The sequence below is a fragment of the Sinocyclocheilus rhinocerous genome, unplaced genomic scaffold (genome assembly GCF_001515625.1).
Source record: "Sinocyclocheilus rhinocerous isolate Xijiao unplaced genomic scaffold, SAMN03320098_v1.1 scaffold806, whole genome shotgun sequence".
NCBI lineage: Eukaryota > Metazoa > Chordata > Actinopteri > Cypriniformes > Cyprinidae > Sinocyclocheilus > Sinocyclocheilus rhinocerous.
Window position 1 is genome coordinate 424,100 of NW_015648045.1, and position 26,903 is coordinate 451,002.

The 26,903-nt window shown below is 36.6% G+C and overlaps 2 protein-coding genes across 3 annotated transcripts in view; both read right to left on the reverse strand.

Annotated features, from left to right (window-relative positions):
• Positions 1 to 227: 227 nt before the first annotated feature.
• nomo (nodal modulator) lies at positions 228 to 18,407 on the reverse strand. 2 transcript variants are annotated; one of them, XM_016514090.1, is made up of 31 exons: positions 18,357 to 18,407; positions 17,023 to 17,112; positions 15,726 to 15,771; positions 15,465 to 15,565; positions 15,269 to 15,375; positions 14,663 to 14,735; positions 14,318 to 14,470; positions 14,020 to 14,157; positions 13,049 to 13,138; positions 12,550 to 12,655; positions 12,248 to 12,398; positions 11,947 to 12,124; positions 11,719 to 11,860; positions 11,500 to 11,631; positions 10,431 to 10,567; positions 10,224 to 10,311; positions 10,076 to 10,139; positions 9,825 to 9,920; positions 9,512 to 9,712; positions 9,268 to 9,350; positions 4,732 to 4,891; positions 4,378 to 4,504; positions 4,147 to 4,260; positions 3,627 to 3,754; positions 2,780 to 2,921; positions 2,581 to 2,664; positions 2,387 to 2,497; positions 2,197 to 2,298; positions 1,930 to 2,049; positions 589 to 681; positions 228 to 474 (listed from the first exon to the last, which is right to left on the reverse strand). In XM_016514090.1, exons 1-31 carry the CDS (start codon positions 18,369 to 18,371, stop codon positions 343 to 345), a joined length of 3,504 nt encoding a protein of 1,167 aa, XP_016369576.1. In that variant the 5' UTR covers positions 18,372 to 18,407; the 3' UTR covers positions 228 to 342. The 2 variants fall into 2 exon arrangements, with proteins under 2 accessions (XP_016369576.1, XP_016369575.1); XM_016514089.1 differs by lacking the exon at positions 18,357 to 18,407 and adding an exon at positions 17,563 to 17,721.
• Positions 18,408 to 20,826: 2,419 nt separating this feature from the next.
• LOC107709582 (poly(rC)-binding protein 3-like) overlaps positions 20,827 to 26,903 on the reverse strand; it is a 21,782-nt gene continuing 15,705 nt past the window's right edge. Inside the window, exons 9-13 of the mRNA XM_016514091.1 lie at positions 25,150 to 25,191; positions 24,803 to 24,878; positions 23,937 to 23,989; positions 23,665 to 23,834; positions 20,827 to 22,715 (exon numbers count right to left, since the gene is read on the reverse strand). Coding sequence (XP_016369577.1) covers positions 22,661 to 22,715; positions 23,665 to 23,834; positions 23,937 to 23,989; positions 24,803 to 24,878; positions 25,150 to 25,191 — 396 coding nt within the window. The 3' untranslated portion in view covers positions 20,827 to 22,660. The remainder of the gene's footprint in view (positions 22,716 to 23,664; positions 23,835 to 23,936; positions 23,990 to 24,802; positions 24,879 to 25,149; positions 25,192 to 26,903) is intronic.

Sequence of the window (26,903 nt, forward strand, 5' to 3'; positions counted from 1 at the left end):
CCCCCCCCCCCCCACATTTGAAGTCTCTTAAATCAGCCATCCTCCCTGAGCAGTCCCTCACAAACATAAATACACAATCTCCGAGCCACATTCACATGCTAAGGACTGTAAAATATAGGGATCTGTGTGACCAGGACACCACAGTAAAAGAACCTTAGGTCATCTGAGATTCAGCAAGAATAAATATGTCCAAAAATCTTTGCCGACCCCATGTGAGGTTGTTTTTTATGATAGGATTTTATGATCAGACCAACATGGTCTTATGTGCTGTCTGACACTGGACGCTTGTGAGATCTGAACGCAGAGACTGGCTTGGCCTTCATATTAGGACATACTTAGGTCTCATGTACGTCTTGTCTTTGGCCTTTTTGATTGGCGTTTGGCTTCATCCACCGGGAGTCCATCCCCACTTGCCTGAGCGAGTCCTCGAACTCCCTGGATCTGGCTGACCAGCTGCAGAAGAAGTGGGATCACCTGGGAACGACACAATATCATTATCTACATAATGTCATATGAACAGCAGCTATTGTAAATGTCAAGAATGTCAAGGTTTTTTTTAACGATTCTGAAAGAAAAATAAACTGGTACCCGCTCATGATTATAGACAGCAAGCAACAGCAGTAATGTGAGAGGAAGGGCGATGAAAGATCCCTGGGCAACATCTTGATCTGGTATTTTCCTCTGTGGAAAGCCAAACAAATTCATACAAATTCAATCTAAGAGCTTGGGCTTTAAAAGACAATAAGTAATAATCGGTAATATTTTTAATGTATTCAACTACACTGACACTATCGACTAGGGATGTTCATTTCGGTTATTTTTCCTAACCGACAACCGACGCTCGTTAACCGATTGTTAACCGTTAACCGAAAAGATTATTTTAAATTAGAATTGAATTAAACTAGAAAGGATAAGTGTCTGTGACTCGTTAAAAATACTAAAAAAAAATTTCCCGGGGATTAAATTTACATGCGCAAAAAGCAGCAAACAACAGAACATGAGGATTCACATGGCCATCAAAGCAAACCTTTTACAATTCCGATTATCTTTAGGACTAAAAGGAGTAGTTCCTTCCACTGTTAGAAGGAAAAAATTCAAGTGATTGTGCCAGCGCCGCAGGCACGCACACAGTTAAGCATTGCTACCTTGACAATGCAGCCTGTTCATTATCATAATAAAATACAGTCAGTCAAAAATATGGGGAAAAAAACTATGTAGTAAAAAAAAAAAAATTTTGTAAAAAATATGTAGTAAAATCTGTGCCGTTAAGTGTTATAACAGTTACCGCCGTGATGTTATGCAAAACATTTTGTTTTACGTGGATATTGGAACGCGAGTGAAGTATATAATAAATAATAATTTGCCATTCAAATATATCACGAATACGGAAACATTTGATTTTGCGTGGAATGAGAGGCCCAACGTTGGTTTCAGTTTCGTTTTAGCCTAACTATCGACACAAGTTTTGAACTAAATTGAACTGGATAATGATACTGTTGCTTTCTGTAGAGCTGCTTTAGAGCTGAATTGAACTTGTTTAATAATTGATGAACTTGGCACCACTGACACAGTTGTTGAAATGAATCGACACTGAACCGACTTGAGCTGAATAATGACACCATTGTCTTTGGTGTTGTCTGATATGCTTACAGCTGTTAATTGATGAATTCTGCAACATTAACACTGCACACATGCTGTCACAATCTGTATTGTAGGAAGTGCTATATAAATACATGTGACGACTTGAGAATATCATAACTTCGTCATAACATTTCATAAAAGTCACACTAACGGACAGCTTTTGGAATGCAGAATTTAGATCCTTTTTACACCAAATGTCAAGCTAATCGCAGATAAATGATCTATTCACACAAAAATTTGTCCATTGGACAAAGAAAAAAAAAATGTTTTGTGTGAGAAGGTTTTTACCTTAGGGTTAAAGGTTAGTGTTACATGTTTGTGGTAACCAGAAGATGTGAACGAGATTTGTGGGAGTTTGTAGTCATACTGGGAGTGAGAGAGTGATGTGTCTAGCATCAACACATAGCTCTGCAAGAAGACAATAAAATGAAAATAATAAATAAAATGTCTCACCACCCATTTTTAAGATGTACTTAAAAATCAAAGTACGGGCAGATTAATATGAATATTGTAAAACATAATAAAAATAGGAGTCGTTTAGAGGAATAAAAGTACCTCTCCATCACGTGGCAGGGGGGCAAAGTGGAAGAACAGGGACTGGCCAAGAGACACACTCTGGAAGGGATTGTCAGGGTTGTCACTCTTATAGAGCTTCACCTTTAGAGACGGAGGAACAACAATGACTTCAAGATTTGATCAAATAAGAGAAACCATTTTAAAACAGTATTTAAATGACTGCATCTACCCAGAGAGTGGGAAGATGCTCAGGGGAAGTGATGACATTGCCACTCAGATCAAACTGATTGATCTGTCTGAAGGCGATTATGTTTATTCCTTCAATATCAGTGCTGCCCACCTAAAACCATCAAAAAATAAACACATGAATGGAAACTTCAAATAAAATGTGTTAAAATAGGCAAATAAAACTTCAATGCTCACCTCAATGGTTTTGTGTGGCGGTAATGCTCTCTCAATGTGATAATTTCCTTCTCCTCTCAGCTGAATGTTGTAGTTACACCCAGGCTGACATTGACATGAAGGAAAGGCAAGTTTTGTTTAGAATCGTAAAATGTATGTTCTTGTGAACTTTTGTCAGTCATACTGTTTGTCTAAACAGTTTTCTCCAATAAAGTCTTACCCGCAAGCCTCGGAGTCTAAAGTGGCCCTCTTCGTCAGTAACCGTGTCCTCACTGTACACGCCACACTCTCCCTGCCCCACTGCCTCCACAGCGACACCCTGCTCCGCATCGCCTCCTATTGACTGCACTGTACCATAGCAGCTGATACACGTTGAAATGCACAATTAGAATATTTACACCACAACTGACAGGGCATATTTTGTAAAATGTTCAATACGTACACAGATTTTTTAAAAATAAATACAATTCTTCAAAAATGACAGTAAATATATTTATAATGTTACAAAAATTTATATTTCAAATGAATGTTTTTTTAAACAGTATATATATATATTTTTTTAAATCCTGAAAAAAAAAAAAAATAAATACAATTCTTCAAAAATGACAGTAAATATATTTATAATGTTACAAAAATTGATATTTCAAATGAATGTTTTTTTAAACAGTATATATATATATTTTTTTAAATCCTGAAAAAAAAGAAGTATCATGTTTTCTATAAAAATACCAAGCAGCACAACTGTTAACAATAAATGTTACTTGAGCACCAAATTAGCGTATTAAAATGATTCCTGAAGGACTGTGTGACACTGAAGACTAGAGTAAAATTTAGCTCTGCCATCACAGGAATAAATTTAAATATATATATAAAAAAAAAAAAAAAAACTTAATTTGAATTCAAGTAATTTAAAAAAATATTACTGATTTACTGTATTTTTGATCAATTCAATTCAGCTTTTGTGTACTAAGGGACTTAGTGTACATACTGTATGCATGTATTACCTAATTGTTATACTAAGCATTTTAACTGGCAGTGCATATTCTAACATGCTGTGTGTTGCTGACCTGTAAGCTGTTTTGAAGCCAGTGATGGGAATATGGAGGACCTGTCCTTCTTCTACTGTGATCATTTGTGCTGAGGGCTCAAAGCGGAACTCCTTCATCATGGGCTTGAAATAGTACTGGCCAGGACTCTGAGATGGAGGGAGGAGAAATGAAGTCAATCTCTATGTACTTCATTTTAACAGTGCCTGCTGTTTGTACTCATTATATGTATGCATTATTTTTATTTATAGGTAAAACATTTAAAAAGATAGTTTAGCCAAAATGAGCATTCTGTTTATTTGAGCATGCAATCAAACATCAGTCAGTGTTGTTTTCAACTTCACTGACTTTCATTGTATGGGCAAAAATTATTAAAAACCATTTTCAAAAAAAAAAAAAAACTTATTTCGTGTCCCACAGAACAAAGATTTGCAACAACATGACGTAGATTGTAAAACAGATTGAGCTAGATCAATAAAACAAATGTGTTTAACACATCAAGATGATGACCATAGTAACTAAGGGGCTGAGAAGACAGTACCAGGTTGTTGAAAGTGAGGAGACCGGTGTCCTGAGTGAGCATGTTTGAGCGGAAGTTGGCCCCACTGAGAGACAGCAGAACCCCAGAGAGAGGAACACCATCCTCTGCCTTTATCTGAGGGGCAAGAAAAAAAACAAAAACAAATGAACCATTTGATTCATAGAAATGAAAATACTTAATGAAATGTGATAGTTCTACTCGATGATGAGAAGACATTAATGTGACATTGACCTCAAAAGTGACGCCTGCCAGGGCAAACGCCTTGAAGTCTCCTGTGTTTCCCTCCACTGCAGTCAGGACAAAGCCCTCTTTACTGGCACTGATGTCATATAGAGAGTCACTATGTAGGGGTCCAACACTGGTTTCAAAGGGAAAAAAAGAAATATTCATTTTATTTGTTTAGAATGCTAGAGTGCATTTAAGATTTCAGCCATAATGACAGCACTTTATTTCTAATAGGCCAACAGTCATTCATGTTGGCATATTTATAAACCATGCTTTTAAGCTAATATGCATTATTAAATACACAGTCAAGAGAGGTATTAAATAAATGAACGCAGTAATGTTTGTGAATAAGTGAGATACCTGTAGGTTCCGGTTTCATCCGTGAGAACTGTAATGAGAGGGGTTGTAGCTCCTCTCTTCTTAATGGAGATTTCCACATCCTCCAGTGTAGGTGACACCTGCCCCGTGAAGAACAGCCCTGCCAGGCCCGCAATCTCAACCATTTGACCTGGGCAGTTCTCTGTTAAAACAAATCAATCATTGTATATCAGTTTCAAATATAAACTGGGGTAAAACTAAAACCCCATTTTTCTGAGTGATATTAGTGACACATTTCAAGCATCATAATGAGCTGTTTTGTATAGTTAACAATAACTGGAAGTCTGGCACATTCAAGTTACAAATGGCAGCACCTGCTCTTATAGTAAAAATAAGGTGGATACTTTGCCTGGGTCTACATCAGGCGTGTCCAGCTCTGTTCCGGAGGGCCACCTACAGTGGGGAAAATATTTATTTGATCCCCTGCTGATTTTGAAAGTTTGCCCACTTACAAAGAAATGAAGGGTCTGTAATTTTATGGTAGGTGTATTTTTTAACGGACAGAGACAGAATATCAACCAAAAAATCCAGAAAAAACATTATATAAAAGGTTAGAAATTGATTTGCATTTCAATGAGTGAAATAAGTATTTGATCCCCAAGCAAAACATCACTTAGTACTTGGTGCAGAAACCCTTGTTGGCAAGCACAGAGGTAGTATTTGATCCCCTACCAAACAGAATTCTGGCTCCCACAGATTGGTTATGTGCCCATGTGGAACACAGATTAGTCCTGCCACTTTAAGAAGTTACTCTAATATCAGCTCGTTAGGTGTAAAAGACATCTGTCCACACAATCTGTATCTTCCATTCCAACCTCTCCCACCACCATGGGCAAGACCAAAGAGCTGTCAAAGGATGTCAGACAAGATTGTAGATCTGCACAAGGCTTGAATGGGCTCCAAGACCATCAGCAAGAAGCTTGGTGAGAAGGAGACAGCTGTTGGTGCGATTATTCGGAAATGGAAGAAATACAAAACAACCATCAATAGGCCTTGGTCTGGAGCTCCGTGCAAGATCTCGCCTCATGGGGTAAGGATGATCATGAGAAAGGTGAGGGATCAGCCCCGAACTACACGGGAGGAGCTGGTTAAGTGCTGTGGTCAGATGAGACCGAAATTGAGCTCTTTGGCATTAGCTCGACTCGCCGTGTTTGGAGGGAGAGAAATGCTGACTATGACCCCAAGAACACCATCCCTACAGTCAAGCACGGAGGTGGAAACATTATGCTTTGGGGCTGTTTTTCTAAGGGTACAGGACGACTTCACCGCATTGAAGGGCAAATGGACGGGGCCATGTACTGTAAAATCCTTCCTTCAGCCAGAACACTGAAGATGGGTCATGGATAAGTCTTCAAGGATTACAATGACCCAAAACATACCGCCAAGTAGGGCTGGGCGATATGGCAAAAAAATGATCACGGTAAATTTTTTCATATCAGTCGATATCGATAATTATCACGATAAATGTCAAATCTTTATTTCGTTCAAGTTTAAAGCCAGATTTTTGCTCCAAAGTGCAAGTTATAGAAACCAGACCATTAATTTTCCATAACAAAATAAATATCTAAATAGAAAAATTAATTTCTTAGTTTCTGCATGTTCTAATGAGTGATATTGTTTAAAATCAAGAAACAGATTTGAGTTGCCTGAGAATATTAATAATAATAATATCACTTTTTTTGTCTCTTAGAAATGCACATTTGATAGTAGCTTGAGTTAGGATGCAGAGGTAAATTTTTGTTCATTATCAAAATCAGTAACATCTGTAAAAATTGTAGCAACCTCAGTTTTATATGGTTAAATTTATTCTGACCAAGGTTTTTTTTTTCTTTCTTTTTTTAATTAAGCATTGGTCTCCCATAGTAGCATACATTTAAATCATGATAAACACAGTTAAAACCACACATATAGCACCTCAATACCATGGTAAAAATATAACTACATGTTTTTTAGGTAGCCTAGGGTGACCATACGTGCCATTTTCCCCGGACGCGTCCTGGCCAGGATTTCTATATTGCTTTGATTCAAAGTACCTCGACAGTGTTTCGAAAACACAAGGAACCGATGTCATACACCGATCGGTCTGCACACGCAAACAAAGCCAAACCCTAGATATTTTAGGCAATATAGAAATCCTGGCCAGGATGCGTCCGGGGGAAAATGGCACGTATGGTCACCCTAAGGTAGCCTATTTGTATGAAAAACAGTAGTCTAAAAACATTCAGTATAAATGCACACATGCTATAGCTTAATCACAAATACTTACTATAGTTACCATTAATCCTGTATTAAAATTCAGTGTGAATATCCCAAGTTTCTGCTACAATACCATGATTCAGTGAGTGTTACTACAGTAAGTCCATGGTAAATGATGGCGATGTGTAGATTGAAAAGCCTTCTGACTGTCTCGTTGCACAGTGTTTCTCCTGTTTGGCTTTAAACTAGTTTAAATCACGGAGTCATTTGTGTTCATCGCTGAATTCAAGCAGTGGATCTCACAGCGCTGTTTAGTGCTCGCATGACTGAGTAAACGCATCTGCTCTAGTGAGCTCACACCGTGTAGTTTGAACTTTGATTTGAGCGGATAAACAGTCTGTGTGGCGCGCTTCAAATGAGCCGCGCTGTTTCGTTCCACTTTTGGCGCATAAACATTATATCGAACATTTATCAAACTCTTCATATCATTTTATCAAGGAAAATTATAATCGCGATAATTATCGTTATCGAATTATCGCCCCCAGCCCTACCTCCAAGGCAACAAAGGAGTGGCTCAAGAAGAAGCACATTAAGGTCATGGAGTGGCCTAGCCAGTCTCCAGACCTCAATCCTACAGAAAATCTGTGGAGGGAGCTGAAACTTCGAGTTGCCAAACGACAGCCAAGAAACCTTAGGGATTTAGAGAATCTGTAAAGAGGAGTGGACCAAAATCCCTCCTGAGATGTGTGCAAACCTGGTGACCAACTACAAAAAAATGTCTTACCTCTGTGCTTGCCAACAAGGGTTTCTGCACAAAGTACTAAGTCATGTTTTGCTTGGGGATCAAATACTTATTTCACTCACTGAAATGCAAATCAATTTCTAACCTTTATATAATGTGTTTTTTTTCTGGATTTTTTGGTTAGTATTCTGTCTCTATACGTTAAAATAAACCTACCATAAAAATTACAGACCCTTCATTTTTTTGTAAGTGGGCAAACTTACAAAATCAGCAGGGGATCAAATAAATATTTTCCCCACTGTACCTACAAAGTTTAGTTCTAAATGTATCCTAAAACAAGTAAAATGAGGGTGTTTGTGGCTTTGTGTTGTTTCACACTCTAAAGAGTTAAATCCATCAAGTATTAAATTGATTAATATCTCTACAAGAGCTGTTTCCGAGTGTTATTCAGCAAAAATTGTACATTTAATAAAATAAGACCAAAATGCTATATCCCAATATAAGTAATTCTATTTCACGGTAACTATATAAATATATATATATATATATATATATAAAAATAAAACAACATATATATTTTTGCTTTAATTAAATGTATAAAACACAGCATATTCTCCACTGTGTAAATTAAATATATATTTCTTTTTATTACAGTTACAAAAGTGATTTAGTCAAGAGCAGTGAAAGATTTTCTCTCTTTTGTTGTTGGATTAATTAACATGAATGGCAGACAGCAGGAATATTAGACTGCTGCCAATTTAAGAGCTGCCCGGATCCAATATACTGATAACCACATTTTTTCTTTCTGAGCTGTTTTGCTTTCACTTAAGACCTAAATTACTGTGTTTACGAGGATACTTGCAAAGACGGGAATTTTGAAACATACAAGTGTGTGTATTCAACCGTTCAAGACGACAAAAATAAAATGCTCCTGCACTCTATGAGCACCGTCTTCACTTGCGCACGCCTCTCTGAACAGCGCTCAGAAACAGTTTCTCAGACAGTGCACACATATAGCGAAAAGAGTTCTCTTTTGCTGCTGATTGCATTTCAACAGCTTAAAATCACTTGCAATGCTTAAAAGTGCGTGCAAACAATACGTTTTTGTGACTACGTAGCACAGCAACGTCAAGTGAGCATGTAACCGCGATAGAGACGATAGTCCAAAAATTTCTAACGGTTGACAAATTTCTACCGGTAATACCACCCCTAGTAATATGTATCCTTAAGGTACTAGTATGCACCTTTTAGGGCTAGATAAGTTATTCCTATAAAGGTACTGGCCAGTGACAAGGTGTTGTACCCCTAATGGTACATTTTTTGTACTTTAAAACTTTTTTTAACAATATACTTTTTTTGTATATGATTCAACTGCATGAATTTGGTTGTTGGTCATTGTCACCTTATAGTACATGTTACTGTGGATTTCCTTTTTATGTAGCTTGACAAATATTAATTTCATTCTTTGTGTGAACAGAAGTTGTTTGCAAATTGTTCCATAATTGTTGTGAAAGGTCCTAGACACAACATGCATCCATTAGTATAAAATAAAAAAAGCTTTAAAAAGATTGCACTCTAACCTCCAGTGATTGTAGCCTCTACTTCAGGAGGGTAAAACAGAAATTCTTTGGATGAAGGTGTGACTGTGATCTTCTCCCCAGCTCTAAAATAGCCAACAGAGCCAAGATATAAAATTAAGACTATGGAATTTGTAACTGGTAGGAGAATACAATGTGATGCATGTTCTTTGCACATGATTTCACAATATTTTTTCTAACACAGGCAGAAGAGGAAAATGCTGGCAAACATTCTCCAAAATCATACCGTGCCCAGTAGGAGAATTCATAGTGGAAAGGCTCATGGAGTTCATCTGGTTTCTCTTCCACAGGGGGGCTGTTCTCGTCATCTCTTTCTTCCCTCTCCTTCTTACGGGCAGCTATTTCCAGAAGCTGCAGCTCCCATCGCTGCTCCTCGTTTGAGTGCAGGGGCCCCAGAACCAAAGCAGGCTCACTCTCAATGGAAGATCTGCCAAAATTAAACAAAGCCACTAGGTGTATTGAAAGCAACAGCCAGAACTCAAACAAACAAGACAGACTTTACTCTTTTAGACACACATAATAACAATTCCCTCACTCACTTGATGGTGACAGTGACATCCAGCATCTTATCAGTGGTGATGAGTCCTGTCATGTGGTGTCTTACAGCAGTTAGGGTTAAGATGCTTGGGGCAGACCTGAGGAACAAGGATGAAAAACAACAACGTGGATTAGACTTCATTTAATAATGTTACACAACAAGCACATACTGCAAAAGCACAGGAACAAAAGGGAGAAAGCTGCGGCAGCTACTTTGATTTTAATATAATTCTTGGCACAGGCAGTCACATACGTGTTGTAGGTGTAGTAATCTTGTTCAAACTGGTGACAGGAACGTGGAGTCACTTTATAAACACCTTAGATTAAAAAGAAATTTGTTAAGAACTTTAAGCTTTATGAACGTACTGAACTTACAAAACTGAAGGAAAAGCCGAGCTCACCTGGCTTGGACAGACAGAAGCGATTGACTCCTTTGGACAGATTGTAAATGCCAACATTCTCTGGTGAGCTGCCATCTTGGAAAAATTCCTAAAATTATGGATAAATAATGCATCATCATCAGTATTACCATTTTAGGCTTGTAACAGCTGATTTTGGCAACTATGTGATCACTCATCTTTAAATATTTAAATGTTTTCAGTCCTCACCAGGGTAATGGCATGGGACAGTGAACAGCGCAGCAAGTATCCGGTTTGTCTGAACTCCACTCCCTCTACGTATGAGTCAAGTACATCGATCTCCACTGACTTGTACTTCCAGCACCACTCCTCTTGGGTGATAGACACTGTGACAACCAGAGGTCGTTAATTTTTCATGAACTTAATGTCTACACTGCTGAAATCCTGCACAATTTAGCTCAAAAATAATAATAATAATAATACGCTTAGTTTATCATATATAGCAATTCAATAAACTTTCAAAATTATAAGAAACAAATCATGTTAAATAGGATGAAAACCTATATTAGTTATCATTGTGATATTTTTCTAGTTATAAATAACCAAAACATATGACTGTACTATAAAATTCAAATTAAATAATAATGATGATGATAATAATAATAATAATGATTTATTTTACTATACAATAGCAATGTATTGGATTCTTTACTTTCTCACTTTTTTTATTTTGATTAATTGCATAATGTCTATTTGTTTAGTACCTACCCAAAGGCCATCTATCATAATTTACCATAGATTTTTGGGTAATATAAAAAAAAGAAATAGAAGAAGAAAAAAAAAGAAAACACAAACAACAAAATTCAAAAACAAATGCTGACTTTTTTTTTTACTACCGTTCAAAGGTTTGCGGTTTTCAGTCTTCAGTGTCACATTATCCTTCAGAAATCATTCTAATTTGCTGATTTGGTGCTCAAGGAACATCTCTTATTATTATCACAGTTGAAAACGGTTGCGCTGCTTAATATTTTTGTGGAAACCTTGATACTTTTTTGCAGGATTCTTTGGTGAATAGAAAGTAAAAATGAACAGGATTATTTAAAATAATTTTTTTGTAAAATTTCATTTTGTAAAATAATGCTAAACTATTTAATGCCACTTTTCATCAATTTAATTTATCCTTGCTGAATAAAAATATACAGTTCTTGAAAAAATCTTACTTACCAAAAATTTTGAATGATAGTGTATCTATTTAATACCATAATTATAACCATCTCTATTGCTCATTAAAATCAAAACATGTAAAAACATTGCTTACCTTTGTACTTTCCGGGTAACACATTATTGAAAGTGAAGCTGAGAGCTTCACTGCTGCCAGACAACTGGAGGTTTTGCCTCTCTCCTTGTCTGCTCACAGGCTGAAGAGTGACTGTCAGATCTCCACATGCCACTGATGGGACAATTCAATCATTGAGGCAAAGACAGAAAGCACATTTATCTAATTGAATTTGACAGCGGACATGAAAAATCAGCTCACCAAGACAGGACACAGAGCCAGAAACAGATGCTATGAATTGAGTGAAGAGAAGGTCGGTGATAGGACGATCCACAAGTGAGATATCGAGAGAGTATGGCTGAAGAGCAAGTCCAGCCTTCACATCACTTTCAGGGAGGGTCACCTGTACAGCGCACAACGTATCTAAATTAATGTGCTGTGCAATTCACTCTAACTTTAAAGTCAAGGCACAACATATATTCTCATTACCTGTATGCTGTAGTCTCCTGGTTTAACTTGAAAGCAGAACGCTCCATGGCGGTCACTTTCGACAGTGCGGAAAAAGCCCTGATCCTGTCTCCGAGTCGAGAGCGTAACTCTGTAGTGCCCAAGCTGTTTAACAGTCTCAGGAAGAAGGATGACTGAGATGTGACCACACACGCTAAACCTGAGAATAACAGTGGAGCAGAGATGTTAAATCGAACCCTTAAAGCTAGACGACTGACACCTCAATCTACGTTTATCTTCTAAAAAACAGCTTTCTGAGGACAATTCTTGCCTGCATACTCACCCTGCAGTGATGATGTCTGGCAGCTGAGGAGTGCTGGGAGCAATCTTCACAGTGACCGGCTCAAAGAACATCAGTTCCTTGTTTGTGTTGATGGTATAAGTGCCTGTAGTCATATTCTCCAATCGGAATGAACCATCTTCTTTAGTTTCCACTGTGAAAGAGATCAAGGAGGAGGCAAAATATGAATGCAATGTGTTAATTTAGCATACATTTATTAATTAAGCATGAATTGTGCAGTACTTTGGATATACCCTAATATGCCTAATTATGTTAATTTCACTTAAGTGTATCATCACAGTTACCTTTAATTTGGTTGTTAAGCGTTACTACGGCATCTGCAACACCCTCTCCATTGGGGCTATTCAGAACTCTGCCCATCACAGAGAATCCCATGACACGGAATATTGGCTGAGAGACAAAACAGGTTAGAAACCAGGTTAGGCCGCTGAGCAAGACCAACTGTTTTGTACATTATTTATTTATTTATTCCTAATAACGATTTAATGTCCATTTAAACACTTCATGTAAATCAGTGATCCTCAAATCTGGCTCGCGATTTAGCTCTAACCCTAATCAAACACACCTTAGTTTGCTAATCAATGTCTTCAGGATCATTAGAAAATCACAGGTAGGTCTGTTTGATTAGGGTTGGAGCTAAACTCTGCAGGAAAGTGGATCTCGCGAGCCAGATTTGAGGATCACTGATGTAAATTATAATACTGTCCAACCCTAATTGTCAATTTAGGTGTCAAGTCATGTTTCCAAATCTGTGAGAACAAGTCAGAGAATTGAGAAACTCACCTCCAATGTTAAACTGCCGTGTTCTACTTTGAAATCCATACGAGAAGGAGCAACGTCAAAAGTGATTCTCTCTCCTCTGTAATATGGGACCTACAATTCAAGAAGAGACAAGCTAAAAATGACTGACATCTGTGCTTTATCTTTGCATTATAAATAAGGCTGCATGAGATGGATGAAATTATATTCAAATTATTTCAATTGAAAGTAGATCCAGAAAGTAATCAAATACTTATCAGAAGTCTTACAGGCATATTATATTTGTCACCAAAAACATTTATATGTACCACCAAAAATTTTCCATTAATTGCAATAATCCAGTAGAAATTTGTATGCATGACAGGCCATATGATCCACACAAAGATGTAATCGAAGCATAATTCCATCTGGGATTTCATGGGGCCTAAATGCTGCACCTGATTGTATGGATTATACTGCAGTGTGCCAAAAGAGCAGCATTAGAAGGTCTTAATAATTTGAAACATAGCATAATTTGGAACATATTTTGATAGGCAGTCAAAACCTATGAATGTGCCAAGTCATTTGGTGCTTTAAAAATCAATAAAAGAACTTTAAAAATCAATCCTTACCTAAAAATGATATAAAACTGATATAATGACATCTCCCTTTCTGGACCTGAAGTATTCTGTAGAATTTTGTATCATCTGAGGTTTATCAATATATATTTTAAACAAGTCCGATTTCAATAGTCAAGGGGAGAGAAAATAAAAGCATGAACGTATCAGTTTCTTTGCATTATTTAGAAAATAAAATATTTCTAAGATGAAAAAAATGACACTGCTGTCTTTGTCTGTAGAGTCAGCTTGTTATTCTTTTCCTCTCATGATTTGAACCACAAATAAGAATGTTCTTCTGACAATAAGAAACCATATTTTATTTCTTTGTGAAATTCTATACATAATATAAGCATGCATAATCAAATAATATAAAGGTTGGTGACAGTAAATTCTTACCACAGTATATTCACCACTGGGAAGGCAGGGGAATGAGAAAGTGCCATCCTCACGAGACTGGGAACTGCACAAATACACAAGGGAGGGGTCGCCGACTAAAGCTCCATCCACAGGAGCCACACTGCAGCCATTGATATCCTGAATAAATAATACATTTGTTTAAAGTCTACTGGATAACAGATGATGAATCTGTGCACATTTGAAAACATTATCAAATTACGCAATGGCATTCATTCAAAGTTATTTTGTGTGGATCATCTTTTTGTGGTTGGGCTATGAATCTAATAAAACCTTTTACCTCCCGTGTTACACTGGCAGAGTAAAGGAGGAAGCTGACTCCTTTCATGGGTTCACTATCACTCTGCACCTCTCCAGAGACATCATAGCCCTTTACCACAAGAGGAGCTGCGGCAGGGGCATTTTCATTTGACACAACCACAGTGGTTGAGCTCTGTGAAGGAACAAAAATAATGAACCAAGTTTTTTTAGAACAAAACTGCATCTACATTTAAATGAGATGCTTTGACATAAATGTTATATGTGAACTAGCAAAACTGCAGTGGCATGAAAATCTTTCTTCAGGTGTTGACATATTCGTCATTGAGAAATATGTTTTGTCAATAAGACAGTTTGTACTATATACATGTTCAAGGGTCCATGAGGCATGAGTGGCGGTGATGCCATAACTTCCTGGAAGCACCTTGAGGAAAGTATACCTGTGAAAAACAACACAAACAGGGTAAAATGTTTTCATGTTTAACTGTTAATGGTATTTATGGACAATGAATATTATTTTGAAGTGATAGACCCTTGGGGTAAGATGGTCCCCTCAAATTAGGGTTGAATATTGTTGCTGGTGTTCTTATTGTTAAATTGAATAATTATTATAATTCATGGAAAATTTAATTTAGGTTAAATTAGGTTTAATTTCAGGAATAGCTGCAAATTATAATACATAATATTATTCAAAAATGATTTATCATAACCAGTAGACCAGTGGAATAATGCCATTCAATCGGAATTTATAGTTTATAGGCATTATGAATTATATAGTTTCAAATGTAGCTTTGAGAACTTAAGAATTTGACGTGACCAATAAAGGATCTACACATTACAGATTGACCTCTTGTTGATTTTTTTTGTTTGTTTTTTAAAAAGACTCCACATTGTGCGATTTTGCTGCAGTCAGTGTGCGAAGAAATTTTGCATGCTCAAATTATAGTTTGACCACTAGACAATATCTACTCACTGGCCTCCAGCTTGTGTGAGGACACTTTGAAGGACATCATCTTCTCCTACTTTTCTCAAACTTACTTCAACCCCTGCAGGCCCCAACAAATGCCCTTTACTCAAGACCTAAATGAGAAAAGAAAATGAGCAGGTTTTTTTTTTTTACCTTACAAAAAACTGTATTACAAATTCAAATGCATAAAATTTCAACTTACAGTTCCCAAGACTGAAAACCCGGTAAAAATAAAGTTGATGTCTTGTTCTTTAGTGCAGATGTCTGTAATTCCATCCACATGTAGGTCCACAGTTGTTGGCTCTGCATACAGATAAAGTATAACACAATACATGACTAGGTGAATAGCGAGTCCATCTTAGAGAACCCCGGATTGATCAAGAGCAGATTAGAGTATACAAGAACTCTGAAATTGAATTATTCATGATATAACCACCACTTGATATGTGAAATCATTCCTTACCAAAGCTCCATCCTGATGGTGGTTCTATCTTTATAACAAAATCACCCTGCAAAAGATTGTAATCCCTATTAACACAAACATACACAAAAACCACCAGGCTAAATATTAACAAAAAGCATGACTTGCTAATTACATTAAAATGACTAGAATTGTTTGTGGGTCATATATATCATATATGACATTTGTGACACTCATCTAAGTGACTGAGGCTGGAAACTGCCTCTCTGATGGTGTGAATTAAGGTGAAGCTGCTGGTGTAAGGATGAAATACTGCATTGTAAGAGCCTGATAGGCTGTCCCTCAGCCCACTTAACTCCTGTTCCAGTTAAAAATAGACGGGCATGCCAAAGATGAATTTTGCCCCAATTTACACCACCAGAGAAGGCTTGCAGCAATTTGCGAGTACTATGCCAATATGTGATTAGTTTAAACTCCCATGTGAAATCTTCAAATTTTTTGCAGATTAGAGCTGTACAATATATCAAATGTCATAATATATCACAAACGCACTAAGGGTTGTGATTTGCATTACAATTTGCTTTTAATACAGAAAGTTTATGTAGATGAAAACAACACAAAACAGCTAGAAACATTCATATTTGTTTTTATAGCATTTAACAATTTAGCATTGTTTGGAGAAGAACCCTTGGATAGTTAGGACAAACATGTTTTGTCAATTAAGAATAGAACATAAAATCATGCCTTTATCTGATTAATTGATTTATCAAAGAAATAATCTACAGATTAACTGATTATCAAAATAGTTTTAGTTGCAATCACAGAGTCTAGCCTTTGTTCGTAAGGACTACTTTTTAAGATTAATTTGAAACAATTATAAATAAGTCATATGAAAAAAAGATTATATGGTAGTGTACAAGTAGAAATGGTATTATACGCTATTAGTAAAAGTGGAAAAACAGTAAAATAGAAAGCAGAATGCAAGCTTCACTGTCCTCATAATTTGCTTATATTGATGTTCTAGATATTTTGCACAAGTACATTGTAAATTAAGCCTGTTCTTCACCATTTGATTCCCATTAATGTACGATTATACTTGTTACAGAAGGTCATTTTTACAGGAAACATTCATGTTGGATGCATTATTATTTCATGGCTTAAAATTGTAAAGGGTATAATCTCTCTATATATTGTAGCCTTACCACAAGTAAAGCTACCTTAATGAGTGGTGAAATGTCTTCATAGAAAGTCACTTCCTTATGATTCAGAACAAATGCCACAAGACATTCTAAGATGATCTTGGATGTCTGACAGCCCATTCACTCCTGAGTTACAGTACCTTGTCATAGAGAGGGATCATGAAGTAACCATTGATTGGTGCACAGTCAGTCTGATATTTCAGAGAGCCCTGCTTAGTGTACAGCTTGATCTGTAAAGAACACACACATAGAAAACGTTGGTCATCATAAACCCATTTTAAACTGACTCTATAAAAATAGACCCAAATGAAACACGTAAAAACAATACGAACTACATGTATTGCTCGTCTAACTGTATGCAATTCATTTAGATAATGTCAGTGATTACTTTGAGTGAGGCAATGCTAATTAACTCAGGCAGATCTGTGCTAATAACAATATTAAGCATGCTTGGACAAATCATGTTTTGCTGACAATGCTTGACAGTTGGTTAGGTAGCTGTCATGCAACCTGCTACATTCACGACATACGGATCCCCAGATTATGCGATCTACAACCTACATACATAACTGTTTAGGACAGCACATGATGTATATATCAGAGAATCAGTTCAGTTCTGATGTCCGGAACGGCATGCGCTTACTAATCATTTTTAAACCAGAACTCTCAAGTCTTCTTACCTCAATGACACAGTAATTAATTTCCACATCTGACTTCACAAATCCCCCGCAGCCTACCAAAATGTCATCAGTACCATTCACAAATGTCACACACAAGAAAGATAGAATAAGAATCGTTAGCTCCTTAATTCCACCCATCGTGCAGCGCTGGTGAAGCGTACTAACGTACGCTGCACATGGTTTAGATCTTCTTCTTCTATTCTTACGGCGGTTGTCATCCAGCGTATTGGTGCATTACCGCCACCTTCTGCTCCGGAGTGTGGATCAGAAAATAGGTTTACAGACTAAATCACCCATTCTCCCACCTTTATCCCGACACATACATACCTACACACGCACACCTTATCCCTGCCCTGCTTTATAATAACATTAATAACAACAACAACAACAATAATAATAATACTTTACCTACCTCACTATTCCTTTAACTCTTCATATCCTATAAAAAACCCCAGTTACTCTTAAAAAGTTTATAAGAATTCTGGTCTGTGCCCTATGCTCTGTGCTCAATAATCCTTTTAATGTAATATCCTGAACCCCTATCTCCCTTAGCTCATTCCTCATCACCTCTCTCTGTGCTCCAAACCCGTTGCATCTCAAGACCACATGCTCTACTGACTCCTCTTCCTGACAACCCTCACACAGTCCAGTATCATGCCTCCCTATCAATTTAAGTGTTTTGTTTAATAAGCAATGTCCCAGTCTTAGCCTAGTTAACACAATTTCTTCTCTCCGATTTCCACTATCAACAATTTTATGTTTAACTTCCCTTTGGATTTGATATAAGTGCCTACCTTTCCCTTCTCCATCCCACCTCTCTTGCCACTTTTGATTTATTCTCTCCCATATTACACTTTTAACCTCTGTTTTTCACATGGTTTAGATGACTTCAGCCAATCATTTTAATGGCAACTCTTTTTTACCTCATTCCTATTGGTCAGTCACGACGAGTGTCTATATTCATTGTTTTCATTGGCTGTTTGAGGAGAGGAACTCGAAAACCTGTGAATCAGGTTAATTAACGTAAACATTAAAGATTTTTAGAGCTTTGTTTGAAGCATAATTGGTTTCTTATATTGAATGGAATGGTATTTCTCAGACAAAGGTCCTTTGCAATTGCAAGAAAGCGCCGAGCCAAAAATCTCCACGTGCTGCTACAAACATTAACAATAGGTGGTGCAATTGGGTGTTGATAAAGACCACCAGAGATAAGAACGAAAAAAAAAGGAATAAACACAAATATCTTCAAGACATGCTGACACTGGGGAATAAACGTAACGAAAATTAAAGGTATAAAAGCAAATCTGTCGTGCAAAGACTTTAACGGAATCATTTTGGATGGGGTGTTTTAAAACAGGCGTTTAAATGTCTCGTCACATGACTAATTGACACGTTAACTCTTCTCTAACGTTAGCTTCAAGAAGTCTTTTACATTCTTCTTTATTGCCTAGTTGTAGGCCTACTTTTAAATTTTTTTTGTTTACCTTTAAAGGGGTAGTTCACTCAAAACTGAAAAGTCATCATTTACTCACCCTCAAGTATAGTTCAAAACTTGAATGAGTTACTTTTATCTGTTCAATAGAAAAAATTTGAAGAAAATATTTTGAAGAATGTTTGTATCCAAACAGTTGCTGGAAGCCACTGACTTAACCCCCACCCCCCCCCCCACCACCACCACCACCAAAAAATAGAAGAAAAAAAAAGTAAGTCTAGTACTATGGACATCAGTGGCTACCAGCAACTGTTTGGTTATCAACGTCTTTCAAATGATTTGTGTGTGTGTGTTCAAAAGAAGAAGGAAATTCACACAGGTTTGGAACAGTATAAGGATGGGTGTGTGTCATAATTATGTTATAATAGTATGTATTGTAAACAGCTTTAAATCTTTTTAATGGCAAAGAAGTTGATAAAAGATTTCAAGTTCTTTACATTCATTTTCTTCTCTCTAATCCAGTGGTTCTCAACCCGCGGCCCGTCACGAATTCAAATGCGGCCCACCATGCTGAACACAATTTTAAAAAATTACTTTCAGTTTTACAATTCATTTTAGTTTTTACATTCATTTAAAAATGTACTAAATAAATATAAGCTATAGCCTAATGTTTTTATGTAAAATAATAAAGTCGGGGCCCGTCGGGCCCGGGCTGAAATGCAGGGCTCTAGCTCTGATCTAGCACACAGAAAACGATTTGACTGAAAATTTATCAGAAGAGATGAAAGAAAGATTGTGGTCATCTACGCAATTCGGAAAAAGAGGCGGCTTTTCTGCATTAGGTATGTTTTTTTTTTCTTCTTTTTTTTACTTTTTGTACAGCAGTTATTGTTCATTCTAAATTTATTTTTTAATGTAGAATATGTGTTACATAAATACATGAAATGTAGAACATATAAAAAAGTGCTCGTGGCTCGTCTGCCAGTGGGTGCCCCCCATCACGCATAAAAGTGAAACTCCGCCTATGATTGTGCTGTTACTCCTTTCGAGCCGAATTTCACAAAATTGGGTGTTATTTATGGGAGTATAATTTTTTATTTATTTCAATGAATGTAATCGATTAAATATCATAATATTTAGGTTATAATATTATAAATCAGTTTGGTTTGTATTGCTGACGTAATATGTAAATGATATGCGTGCGGCCCGCGAGACTTGCACTTGGACCATAGTGCGGAAAAAAAGGTTGAGAACCACTGCTCTAATCAGTGGTAGGCAACACATGGTGGCAGTGTTTAGCACTGAGCACTTCTCTTTGCACAGCTGTCACAGATGCATGCTCCATTTATCTTCTGAATGCTCTGTGAAATCATAAATTAAAATGCAACCAAATGTGCTACCGTTACTGATATAACCTGACAAACAGCTGTTTTTGACAGTTTTCCTTTAATTGTGATCTAAAATGGAAAATGCATCCTTGTCACATACTATAGACAGTAACTAATTACACATAGAGAGCCATAAGAATTTAATATTTAATGTGAGAATACAGTACAATTAACATGGTTTACTGTACACTATACATTAGTCACTAACATGACCTTTAGGTAATCTTGATAATGACAAATATCTGTATTTCAGAATGGTTTCATATCTATAGTGTGTGATGAGTCTTTTTATGGTTCTGCAGTGATACTGAGTGAATAAGCTATTTTAATCTCCTTGAAGTGTTGAAAAACTACTACTATGAAGGAAAATAAACAACACCCATGTGAGATTAAGAGACTTTATTGAAAATAAAAATAATATGAATATGAAAATGAAAATGAAAGCATTCTGTAAGTCAAACCATGAGTCATTCAGCAGCAAACATAGAAACCATAGAAAATTTCTTTGTGGGAAATACTAGACTGTAGTCTGCATGGATTTTTTTCTTGTTTTATTAAACAAGAAAAAAAAAGACTAAATAAAATAAGAACATTAGTTTAATAAAAGTACAGTGTCACTCATTTTGGTGTTATAACTGGTTATATGAGGAGTCATACTGTATAGAAAGTCTGCCAAGAGAAGACATTTTGAAGATATTCAAAATGGCAATGCTTGTAAATTCATACCCTGTTATAGGGGTATGAATATACAAAAGTCACTGTGTCAATGGAGCACAATTAATTGTCTATTAGCCACTAGAAATTACAGAAACAGATACATATTAACTTACATGAACTCACTGGATTCCTATTAAGAACTCTTGCAATGCAGTAAAATTACATTTTATGTCACATAAATCATCACATAAAATCTTAAATATAAGTCAACACCAAAATGTATACATGAAATAATTATACATTACATTTTAACTCATCAAAGCCCATTTCTTTGATATAAATAATAAACATTCTGAACACAGAACTTTTAACACAGAGCATATACAGTAGATATACAACTTGTGAATCCAACTCACAATGTAATCACTAGCTATTGAGACAAGTTTGAAAAGAAAACCTAAAGACCTTGAGCATGTGTTTTATACTGCAGGCTGTTGTTTCATCCATCTGGAACTGGGTGCACATTTGACAAGCTAAACAGCAAATTACCTGTTAAAAAGTCACATCATTACATTCAAATCAACGTCTATTACTTGCTTCCTTACTGTATAATCACAGTTGCATTGCCAAAAAGTGTCGATTCTTCTGTGGTCCACTGATGAATTAGTTAATCTTACTTTTGTCTAGACTACTTATGTCTGACACTTTCAGTTATTCACATTATTGCAGTGCACAACACAGCATTAAACAAAGATGTAAACAAAGTACATTGCTTCATAAAATTATTACAATTACTTGAAGCACAGTCAACATCAATAATGTTTAGCCAAGTAAAATGTCAAAAGTTAAACAATCAGGTCTTTTTTTGAAAGGCTTTAAAATCATTAAATCACACATGACAAGATCACCTGGTTTGTAATTGTACAAATGTTGAACAGACAATTGTTTCAGGACCAGAAGAAAAAAAATGGATATCATGCGCTGTATGAAATATATTTTTAATTTGTTACAAATTATAAACCAGCAACAAATCTACACAGGTGTGACCATAATTAAAATGAACCGGAAATCAGATTTCTCTTTTTCTAAAACTGTTTTACCACTTACTGAAGTAAAAGAAGCATATTTTAATACAATTTATTGCTCACATTACATGTATGATAACTTGAATACATTTTTAATGTACTGCAAAATATTGAGAAAGCATTTAAATAAATAAGAGCAATGACAACTGCTAGACATTCAGCATGCTAAGTTTCTGTGCTAAAACTCAAAACTATATCTAATTAATAAGACAATGCATCATATTCTTGTACACAGACACAATTCCAAAATTGCCTAAATATAGGTTGCTTATTAGAATACTTTTTACTGCAGAGACCTTCAATGTAGACAATAAATACAGTTTGCAGAGAGGCCCCTGTTTGGTGAAGCTATGTTTTGTTTTTTTGTTATTATATGGAATTAATAAATTCAACTGGCTTAATTACACTAAATGTAGTTCAGCAATCCTGAGACACAAATGTCTGACTATATCAATTCCCAGGTTTTAAGAACACTGATGAGGCCAGAAAACTGTTTAAGACCAGAACATCTTAGATAAACAGAGCATAATGTGACTTCAGGAGGTTGTCATGGTTGAAGGGTCAGTCCACATGGCTGCCACATCTCTGAACCTGCAGAAAGAAGCAATATGTAAGCATGTACAACATAAGAGTCAATAGCTGGTTTTCCATCCAAAGTTGCGAATTTAACTTTAGCGCAAAATTGGAATATCGCATAAAACATTTGCGAATAAGCACCGTTTCCATCCAACAAGTCAAAGAGAACAAAATGATCACTTCCTGATAAACTGGCACTATATATCACTAAGAAAAGTAGAAATCACTGAATATAATAATTTTCAAATATAATAAATTACTTCCGCCTCAGAGCGAGTAGACGAAACACAATAAATGGTCATTGCTTTCAGAGGTGGATGCCTGCTGTTTGGGAATGCAGTCGAGTAAGACAGTTCTGGGAGGCAATTATACAGAAATACTTTGATGACATACTTTACTCGGGCGTTTCAGAATGACCATAACAACATTTTAGATGCTAGGCAATGAGATCGGTCCGCTGGTTAGTCAGGTTTTGCCGTCCCATAGCGCAAAGTCTCATGACTTTTTTGATTCGCATTGAGGAATTTATTCGGCAAATGCATTTCAATCTCCCATTATTTGCATTAACCCTTTTTCGGACAGGTCAAAAACCACCTCATGCGAGCGTAAAAACTTTTTTGCAAATTAAGGGATTTTTATTCAAAATTTGGCGTTTCCATTTCTGATGCAATGCTTTAAAATGCACATAAAAGCAGGGTGATGGAAACATACCGACAAACAGTGTTCACGATAAAGAAACATTAGGCCAATTGAAAAAAATAATATTTTACAATATTACTGTTTTGACTGTTTTTTTTTATACTACATAAATTCATCCTTGGTGAACATAAGACTCTTCTGTTTAGTTTTTGGTATATATTTCATATTTTTTCCCTAAAAAAGTATTACAATTAAAATTGTTAGTTTAGCATTAAAATACATCTGTTTTTACTAGTTACATGTCATTGCATGCTTTGAATCTCACCTGGCATTTATGAGGTACTGTGCCAGGCTGATGTTGGCAGGTGTTCCTGTAATGGTGATCTGACGGTCTGATGACCCCTCCATGGCATTAGCAATTTTGATCTGGGCCCCAGACATTTGACGGATTTCATTAATTTTGGTGCCTTGACGTCCGATTATGCAGCCTATTAGCTGGAAACATACAGACAGATAGACGTCAGAATCAATGACTCTTCCTTAAATTCTTCTTTACAGTTGCCCAATGCATTAATGAAGACAAAGAATTATGCTCACATCATTTGGAATGGTGAGTTCATGAGTACTGGCCTGTGAACCGGCATCCACACCTAGAAACAGAAAGAGAGCCGAAGAACTGAGAAACAGTGAACATTTTTTCCCAATATTAACCATGTTAAAACTGTACACTATAAAATTTATTATAATTTTAATGGTAAAAGACTAAAAATGCTATGATAAAACATGTTAATTAGTTAACAGTAAGTTCCCTTATACTATATACAGAGAAAAACTGTAATTAATGTATAGGGACATTTCATGTAATTGTAAATACTCTTAATAAGTAAAATACTGTTACTTATACTTTACAGTTTCTTATGCATAACCATTTGTTAAAAAAAAGTAAATTGACATTCCCAGAATTCCCTGTGTGATTCTTTATATTTGAATGATTTGCATTGAAATTAAAATTATACTTCGTTTTTTTTTTTATGAGTTAGGTACATTTATTTATTTATACTGAAAATTTAAGTTTAAAATGTAAATTAGGTACATTATTATTATTATTATTATTATTATTATTATCATTATTATTATTATTTTGTAAAACTTAATATGCTAATTCTGGCAACCACAGCTTTTTTAAATAAATGTCCTATTTATAGTGTAGGATATTTCTTAATATTATGTCTTTGCCTGTTCATCTAAGGAATGTTTCTATCCATTTCTATACACTCTACAAAAGTTGTCGCTGGGGGGGTATCTTTTCAACAGGTACTAATATGTACCACTTAGGTACTAATATGTACCTTTAAGGAACTAAAATGCAACCCATCCAGGGGGAGAAGAGTGAAAGACAAAAGTGAATGAAAGACCTACAGGTATATAGTGAAGGGTGTGTAGCGGGAGGGTTGGGTACGTACCAGGGAAAGCGGGGGTGGTCTGTCCGAGGGAGGTAAAGGGGGTTTGCTGCATAGCCAGCTGATGGAGCTTTGTCAACTGCTGGGGGAGTGAGGAGGGTCAGTACACCTAAGAAGTTATGATTAAATAAAGGAATCCTGCTTGGACCTTCACAAACTCATCTAGAAACTAACAAGGGGAAGCTGTGAGAAAACTCATATACAGCTGTCTTTTATTAAAAACATAAAAATAAACCTATCTATCAGTTGTATGAATTTTAATAAAGCAGGTCATGAAAAAGAAAAAGCAAAGGTTAACAAGAATGCTACACTAAAGAGGGAAAAAGGATTAGAAGATACATTGTACTCACGTCTGGGTGGGGGATGGCGTATTGTCCCTGAATGGTGTAGGCCTAAGATAGAGATGGACAGAATCTTCAATGTACATAATGGTCAATATCAATGTACACATAGAAGTATGTACATAAACTTTTTTTTTATTTTTTATAATTGCTGTAATCATGTTTAATAATAATCAAATATTACATGTGGAATTTTTATATTTAGTTGTATTGAATATATATATTTTACCCCATTTTATTATGGATTTCTAAGGAGACCAGAACACGAAATCACCCAAACGGAAGTTAGAATCTTTCATGGCGCCGCTCATCGGTTACTCAGGAAATAGGTGGATATATGGTGAAAAACTGTATTGGACATTACATTTACGGTAGTATACAGTTTTTGGAAGTGAAAAAGAATTTATAATTTACAGTGAATAACTGTAAATTGACATCCCCAGAATTCCCTGTGTTACATTTCAAATTTGATGTTTTTTTTGTTGTTGTTGTTGTTGAAATAACATTCTCGGTAACTTGCGTAACCTCGGTTCCCTGAGATACGGGAAAGAGTACTGCGTCTGCTAAGATGCTATGGGAAAAAGTCTTTTTCCCCTGAACTGAAGCCTTTTTTCTTTCACGCAGTGAAACTGCACGGCCATTGGTTCATGCAGTGTATAAAAAAATTAACCAATGGGTCGGCATTGGAGCTGCACGAGCCTATGGCGACAAAGCCCGCCAGAGCCCGCCAGAATGGGCGGAGCCATCACGACTGAGTCGTGCGGCTACATAGCACGGCTAGCAACGCAGTACTCATTCCCGTATCTCAGGGAACCGAGGTTACGTAAGTAACCGAGAATGTTCCCTGTCGATACTACACTCGTACTGCGTGTGCTAAGACATTATGGGAACACAGTACAATCACGCTGTGCTAAGGTAGAGGAACGACTATCAAAGTATCATAACTTCCATAAGCAAGCAATGCCCATAGAGACGTTACCAACAACCCAAGGCTAAGACGGGCTGAACTCCCTGAGGTCACCCCCGGCCTGGTTAATCATTCCAGAGTACTCATGCAACTTCGGCACCCCAGGGGTCGAGAGCTGACAAGTGAACTAATACCCGAGAGCTTGAGCGCGATCAGTCAGGGGCTCTCTGTCAGACTTATTTGCATAACACAGCTTGTGTCTTTTCAAGCAGAAAGGATCCTGGCCTGCAAGGTCGGGACTTCCAGGTTATAAAACCTAGCGAATGTGAACGGTGAGGCCCAGCCGGCCACCTCACAAATATCCGCAATGGACACACCACTGGACCATGCCCAAGACGAGGCAATGCCTCTGGTAGAGTGGGCCTGTACTCCAATGGGACATTGAAGGCCCAAGGAAAAGTATGCTAGCGTGATAGCGTCTACTATCAATCTAAAGAGTCTTTGCTTCGTGACCGAATGCCCTTTGGTGCGTTTACCGAAGCTAACAAAGAGTTGTTCCGACCGTCTAAAAGGGGCAGAATGTAAATGTTCAATGTAAATTCTTAGAGCTCTGACGGGGCAGAGCAGAGATAACTCTCTGTCCTCTTCAGAGGGAGGAAGCGCAGAGAGCGTAATGACTTGTGCTCTGAATGGAGTGGAGAGCACTTTCGGTATGTAACCATGCCTTAGAGTTAGGCCCGAATTCCAGGCAGGCAGGGCTAATAGAGAGCGCCTACAGGTCCCCTATTCGCTTTACTGACGCCAGTGCTAGAAGCAGAGCAGTCTTCAGCGATAGCGACCGAATGTTGGCAGACTG